This window comes from Nicrophorus vespilloides, unplaced genomic scaffold (assembly GCF_001412225.1).
Source record: "Nicrophorus vespilloides isolate i.1.1-1 unplaced genomic scaffold, Nicve_v1.0, whole genome shotgun sequence".
Classification (NCBI taxonomy): domain Eukaryota; kingdom Metazoa; phylum Arthropoda; class Insecta; order Coleoptera; family Silphidae; genus Nicrophorus; species Nicrophorus vespilloides.
The window spans coordinates 1-7156 of NW_017099580.1; the positions used below are offsets into that span (position 1 = coordinate 1).

The window sequence follows — 7156 nt, forward strand, 5'->3', positions numbered from 1 at the left end:
CTTATCCATATTGCTGTAATACGCGTTCAAAGTTGAAAAATTGAAATTAGAACGTTCGAAAAAGCAGTGTTTTCACATTTCATTGATTTACTCGAAAACTATAATAGATAGAATGCATCCAAACGTGATGAACGCTGTAATACGCGTTCAAAGTTGAAAATTGAAATTAGAACGTTCGAAAAAGCAGTGTTTTCACATTTCATTGATTTACTCGAAAACTATAATAGATAGAATGAATCCAATATATGCATATGAAAGTGAATTTTCAGCAAGTATACATAGAATGAATCAAAAAGTATATGCATATGAAAGTTGAATGTTTGGAGAATCCAGCAAGTATAGATACATTCCTGTGCTCTTATCCATATTGCTGTAATATGCGTTCAAAGTTGAAAAATTGAAATTAGAAAATTGGAAACCACTGGCTTAAGGAGTGATGAGGAGAAGAGATGTCCCGGATTGTGCACCTACTACATCATTTCCCAAAGTTGTGTTCAGACATATTATCTGTGATTTCTTTTTTTGTGATTATACTCGTTAAGCGAGGTTTCACTGTATAATATTTTTCATATTTCAAATATTCATATAGAATATCATAAATTGTAATATATTTATATGCATTAGTAACATGTTATTAGTTGCGAGTACAGTTCAAAGTGCACAATAAATATCTTATATTTGCCGATGGTGGCAAATTCTTGATTGTAAACTGAAGAGAAGATCGAAAAAATCGTGTTTAAATTGATCCATGTGAACATCACTTATCTCAGCATCCAAATATATTGATCTCTTTATCGTCTTGCAGAAAATGCATTAACAGGAAGTATTTGAAACAATCTTCATACAATTATCTTACTGCATGGGTTTTGTAAGAAATTATGTTTTCCTGCGTTTTTTTTTTGGTATTTAATGCTTTCCGGAGAGGAACAAATGCTGAAACTGATCTGAAAATTTGTTTTGCGATATTTCGCACTGATGTTACGAAGTGTGAAAATCTTAGACCGTTTGTGGTTGATGATGACCAGAATAAGACGTTAATTAAACAAAATCTAGGTTGTACGACAAGAAATATGACAAAGATAATCAATTTATCTCAAAACATCGTGACAAACAATGTGTATAAGTGTCTCAATACAAAATTTAGTTAAATCAACAATTTGAGTGAACAAAATCTAAACAGACTCAACTCAATCTGCAAATTATTGCTCAAACGCGATGAAAAGTAAATTGTTTAGATAAATTTTCACTCAACGAAGTTCTTTGAAGTCTTGCAAAACATATTTGAAATTACCTCTTCTCTAACGAACCAAACATATTAATTTGACCTAAATTTCACGATAACAAATATAAACTCTATATGACGTGAGTTACTTAAACATTTTGTCTAATATGAAATCACCGGCCTAAGTCCAACTTGTTTTTGATGATTCACAATCAGATTGTTAATATTCTCTTAACAATGTAATAAATTGGAGCGTTCGAAAAGATATGATACATTATTCGAATCACTATTAGTCACTTATTTACGATTACAAATTTCCGTTTCACTACAATTTGAATATATAAATTCCTACATATTTCTTAACAAAACTGCATTCATTTCCTAAATATTTTATTAATTTATATTCATTTATAATTAACTTACCTTTTACATTGATTATGCAGTGGTAATTTGTGCAATAAATTATTGGTTCAATCGAAAGTAAATTAAAGTTCTTCACTTTATTAGAAGCATTAGATTTATACGAACGAAAATACAATTATACAAAATCTCATACAAATTAAATACAAATATATATATATATAATATAAATTAGTCTTCCATTTAGTTAGTAAACTTTGAATTCCATAAAAGCTTTTTTTCTTTAAAGGAATAAGGATTGAATACAAGAAGAAAGAAAAATCCGATTCAAACGATATAAGAAAGATATATATATATTTACATATTGCATCCAATTCAATAATTACAAATAGTAGAAAAAAAAATCTTCCTTTCTTTTTTATTTTATTATTATTATATATAATAACAAGGACAGTCTATTCAATGTTTCTCTTTTTTGTTTTTCTTTTTGTTTCCCCAATTTAACATTTAGACTTATTTACATCTAGAATTATTTTTGTACAGTGTTGTGCAACTAATTGTTTCCATGAATAAGTCTGAACGAGATATTTCGGAACAGGAATGTGAGTAAATATATAAAAAAAGAAATGCACGTATAAAGTAACGTTTTTGGTGCGTTTGTAAAACAAAAAAAGGAAGAAATAAACATAAAAATAATATGTAAACGAACAAGGGAATCGTTATAAACAATAATAATTAAACAACGTACAAATAAAGCATTCGAGAGAAAAAAAAAATAATCAAAATACAACAAACATAATAAATATATATATATAAATTGCAAGTAATAATAAATCCTATGAAAATAAACAGAAAAAAATAATAATTTGTAAACGTTTTCGTTTTTTTTATATCTTAACCAAGTAAAATATCTTATTTATATAATATAATTTGAGTTACCTCAGCTGCGAATAAGTTATTTTAAATAAAATTTAAAATTTCTCAGTGTAATAATAAAAATAAAATGATATCAAAATGAATATTGAAAAATATTAACCAAACCCACATGTATATATAAAATATATATATAGAACGAAAAAAAAAACAAAGTTTTAATACTTGAATTTCTCTTATACATAAATATAAAAAAGGTGTAAATTTCCTTAATAATAATTTAAAAAAAAAATCATATTGGTAAAGTTGCTGCAATTGTGAATTTTCAAATAATATTTGTTGACTAGCAAAAATTGTCAAAAAGAATGAATCCAAACGTTTTTAAATATTGTATTTTTTGTTTTTATTCAAATTTCCGCATGCAGCTCACTTGGAAACGAATAGTAATAGTTTTGTTTTCTACCTGCTACCATTGGATGACGAATTCTTCCTCATCTTCAACGTCTGCTTTTTGTGTTCGTCCTCGAAGTCCTTTTCCGTTAGATTTAATTTCCCCATATGATTAATCAGGTAGTCCTCGCAGAGTACCTCTTCAGGTGGATTCCTCAGAAGATCGAGAGTTTCGCAAAGACCGGGACATCTCTTCCGATTCTTCGCGCTACCCAAACAACCGACCAATATGACGAGCGCCACTTTGAAGAGCACCTTGATGCCGGCGCAGAGGAAGATGTCCCAGATCCTGAGCAACGAGTCCCAGGGCAGGGTACGCGTGAACGCACAGAGGAACCACTCCGTGCAGTAATATACAGGTTCGGCGTTAACTTTCTTCAAGTGCTTGTACGCGGGCGTGCAGACTTTCTTCAGCAAAGCTTGCAGGATCATTCCATCTCTTTGTATTATCTCCATCGAGGGAGAATAATAGTTTTTCAGGTACTTATCTGATATGCTCACTAGACACCAAAACGCTTGCTCGGCGGGCATGTGCATTAGCAGGAAGGCGGCAACAGGTGCCTGGGCCTGACAATATCCAACCTTCGGATTATAAACCACGTATGCCCTCAGCACATTGGCCAACTCTTTTTGCCTGCAAACAATGCAAACCCAAATAAAAACCAATGAATAAATGATGAAAATAAATAACTTACCCAGGTTTATCTTCTGAGCAAAACATTTCATGGAATGGAAACTGCCTGTGCAGATCCTTCCTGATATCGTCAATTGCCTTCGGGTCTGCTTCATTGGTCAAGCAATGCTCATACTTCTCCTGATTCGTCTCCATCAGTATCATACCACCGCACAGATGAGCCCATGCTTTGGGTCTCACAGACATTGGAATACCCTTTCTGCATCTCTCCCTCACTTTGGTATAATTCTTCTCCATGTAGAACGTCCATTTGGCGAGCATTTTCAGCCACTTGCGCTCACGTCTCAAGATAATTTCAGGGGAAGGACCCTGTCTCGGCTCAGGGGAATACTGTGTGCCTCCCAAGAAACCATGTCGATCAGGTACAGTCGATATGACACTGCCATCAACCAAAGTGCTCGATTCTGAACACACGGATTCAGTCTCATCCTTCATGGAGGTTGCCATTTGCTTAGATTTTAATGTTTATTCCGATTGCTTACAATTCCCAAAATCAGTTCACAAACAATAAGCTGCGCATCTTTCACGAGGCATCCCTGAAAAACTCACCATGCAAATTCAACTCTTACTGCAATTAGTCTTTTACAATTAATCGAGAAATTAAATAAAAAATGAAAACAATTTATTAGGGATGTGTTTTTTCCCATACAACGTATGACAGTTTAAACGTCAACTGTGACAGTACGAAATGAAAATAGTAATAAATAAACAATTCAATTTATTAACAAAATAATTTATCCAGTATTAATAATATCAATATAATTAATTTCATCAGTATTTCATACTATATTACATAAATCCATATAGTTGTGTTTTATAATAAATTTATGACTACAATGTTGCCTATCTAACTAACTTTTAATTATTCTTAAATGCATAAAGTTTTAATTGAATTCACTTTTAATTAAAATATTTTGTTAAAGTATTGTAAATCAATATTTCCGTCCTTAAATCTATACAATAATATATTAAATTAGTGTTTTAATGTCCCGAATAATAAGCAAACAATATTCTAATAGAAATCTAATTAGATTATAATATCTAATTGGAAAGAAAAAGCATTTTATTTAATTGAAATATTACACTAATTCAATTGCATAGTTTTACATTGAAGTTTATTTAAAAAGAAAAATACATTGATTAGTGTGTCCTTGGTTGTATATTTTTAATTAGAAAAGTAATTAATTTATCCATATAGTTGTGTTTTTGTGTTTTATAATAAATTCATGACTATAATGTTGCCTATCTAACTAACTTTCAATTGTTTTTAAATGCATAAAGTTTTAATTGAATTCACTTTTAATTAAAATATTTTATTAAATCAATATTTCCGTACTTAAATCTATATATTAACATATTAAATTAGTGTTTTATTGTCCTGAATACTAAGCAAACAATATTATAATAGAAATCTAATTAGATTATAATATCTAATTGGAAAGAAAAAACATTTTATTTAATTGAAATATTATACTAATTCAATTGCATAGTTTTACATTGAAGTTTATTTAAAAATAAAAATACATTGATTAGTGTGTCCTTGGTTGTATATTTATAATTAGTAAAGTAATTAATTTAGTAATTATAATAAAATGCTATCAACTTACTATTATTTTTTATATTATAATTAAGTATAAATAGTTATAGTAATAATAATATTAAAGAAAAAATTGTTTACATTTAATTATTAAGATAATATTATAATTTAATACAAAAATTAATTTGAATATTATTGAATAAAACCAGTTAAATGTACTAAACTTCTATAATTTTCATTCATCGAAATATAAACTGATACAAATGTTTCAGTAAATCAGAAAACAAATATTTATTTTTATATTTTTCTTTTCAAGATGGGTACAAAGTTCAAAAACCTCTCTTACAATAATTTCAGTAGTGGAAGTGGCAGCAACAAACCAAATTGGAAAAATACCTTAAGCATAATCATTAATAATGGCTTTGTTAAAATTAGTTTTACCGAAAATCAGTAAGTGATTTGCATTAAAAACTATGTAATATATTCACTTCATTTTTGTTTGAATATGGAGATTTTAATGATAAAATTATAATTTTATTTATTGTTTCAGATGTCTCTGGTATTCGTAGTAGGGGCATTGCATCCCTATCGGCATTGTCTGAAACGCATCAGATGTTGCAGAAGACATGCAGAGACTTTGCAGACGCTGAATTAAAGCCAATTGCTGCTCAAGTAGATAAAGAGCATCTGTATCCGAAGGAGCAGATCAAGAAAATGGGTGATCTTGGTTTGATGGCTGTGGCCGTTTCTGAAGAGTATGGTGGTACTGGTTTAGATTATTTGGCTTATTCAATTGCCATGGAGGAGATTAGTCGGGGCTGTGCAAGTGCTGGCGTTATTATGTCAGTGAACAACAGCCTGTATATTGGACCTGTTGATAAATTTGGAAATAAAGCTCAAAAAGAGAAATACATAAAACCATTCGCAACTGGTGATAGAGTAATACATGATTATGTAATGCTTGATGTTTTGCTTAAGTAATTGTGGGATAATTGTTTAGGTGGGATGTTTTGCCTTGTCTGAGCCTGGAAATGGATCTGATGCTGGCGCTGCTTCGACAACAGCTAAAGAAAGTGATGGTGGATACATTTTGAATGGGACCAAATCCTGGATTACCAATGGATTTGAATCTGAAGCAGCTGTGGTTTTGGCCACCACTGATAAATCACAAAAACATAAAGGTTACTTTGGCATGATCAATGTTACTGTATATTATGAATTGATATTACAGGTATATCGGCTTTCGTAATTCCGAAACCTATCGCCGGTCTTGAGCTTGGAAAGAAAGAAGATAAGTTGGGGATTAGAGGATCGTCGACGTGTCTGTTGATCTTCGAAGATTGCAAAGTGCCCAAGGAATGTTTACTGGGAAAACCAGGAGAAGGTTTCAAAGTAATTATTTATGTTATATGATTATATGATTTTTGTTCTGGTAACATTTAATTGCAGATCGCGATGATGACTTTGGATGCTGGTAGGATTGGAATCGCCAGTCAAGCTTTGGGAATTGCTCAAGCTTCCCTCGAGGTTGCCGTCGAGTACGCTTCGAAGCGTTTGGCTTTCGGTAAACCGTTGACAAAACTCCAAACAATTCAGAACAAATTGGCCGAGATGTCTTTGCAATTGGAATCTGCAAGGCTTTTGACCTGGCGCGCAGCTTGGCTCAAAGATAACCATAAACCATACACCAAAGAAGCGGCGATGGCCAAATTGGCAGCTAGCGAAGCAGCGACTCTCCTCAGTCATCAATGCATTCAAATCCTAGGAGGAATGGGGTAAAAACATTGATTGTACACATAAAAAAAATGATTATAAAATGAAAATATTTGCAGTTACGTATCCGATATGCCTGCAGAGCGTCATTACAGAGACGCCAGGATCACTGAAATTTACGAAGGAACTTCTGAAATTCAGAAGTTGGTTATTGCCGGAAACCTACTGAAAGAGATGGGCTTGTAGAATTTAACTTGAAAAAAATAAACATTTTATATTTTTATTTTTAAGATCGACATCTTTCTCG

The 7156-nt window shown here is 31.2% G+C and overlaps 2 protein-coding genes across 2 annotated transcripts; one reads left to right on the forward strand and one right to left on the reverse strand.

Moving 5' to 3' along the window:
* Window positions 1-2786: 2786 nt before the first annotated feature.
* Window positions 2787-4261, reverse strand: LOC108564816 (TBC1 domain family member 10B). The gene is made up of 2 exons (XM_017923964.1): window positions 3601-4261; window positions 2787-3539 (listed from the first exon to the last, which is right to left on the reverse strand). The coding sequence occupies exons 1-2, from the start codon at window positions 4044-4046 to the stop codon at window positions 2915-2917; spliced, it is 1071 nt and encodes a 356-aa protein (XP_017779453.1). The 5' UTR covers window positions 4047-4261; the 3' UTR covers window positions 2787-2914.
* Window positions 4262-5475: 1214 nt separating this feature from the next.
* LOC108564815 (short-chain specific acyl-CoA dehydrogenase, mitochondrial) lies at window positions 5476-7139 on the forward strand. The gene is made up of 6 exons (XM_017923963.1): window positions 5476-5586; window positions 5687-6075; window positions 6137-6317; window positions 6368-6528; window positions 6586-6911; window positions 6969-7139. The coding sequence occupies exons 1-6, from the start codon at window positions 5553-5555 to the stop codon at window positions 7093-7095; spliced, it is 1218 nt and encodes a 405-aa protein (XP_017779452.1). The 5' UTR covers window positions 5476-5552; the 3' UTR covers window positions 7096-7139.
* Window positions 7140-7156: the final 17 nt, after the last annotated feature.

Coding starts and splice junctions, on each gene's coding strand:
- LOC108564815 (XM_017923963.1), top strand. CDS start 5,553: ATGGCTTTGTTAAAATTAGTTTTACCGAAAATCA. Junction 6,318..6,367: donor TAAATCACAAAAACATAAAG/GTTACTTTGGCA, acceptor TTGATATTACAG/GTATATCGGCTTTCGTAATT. Junction 6,912..6,968: donor CAAATCCTAGGAGGAATGGG/GTAAAAACATTG, acceptor AAATATTTGCAG/TTACGTATCCGATATGCCTG.
- LOC108564816 (XM_017923964.1), bottom strand. CDS start 4,046: ATGGCAACCTCCATGAAGGATGAGACTGAATCCGTGTGTTCAGAATCG. Junction 3,540..3,600: donor TGCTCAGAAGATAAACCTGG/GTAAGTTATTTA, acceptor CATTGTTTGCAG/GCAAAAAGAGTTGGCCAATG.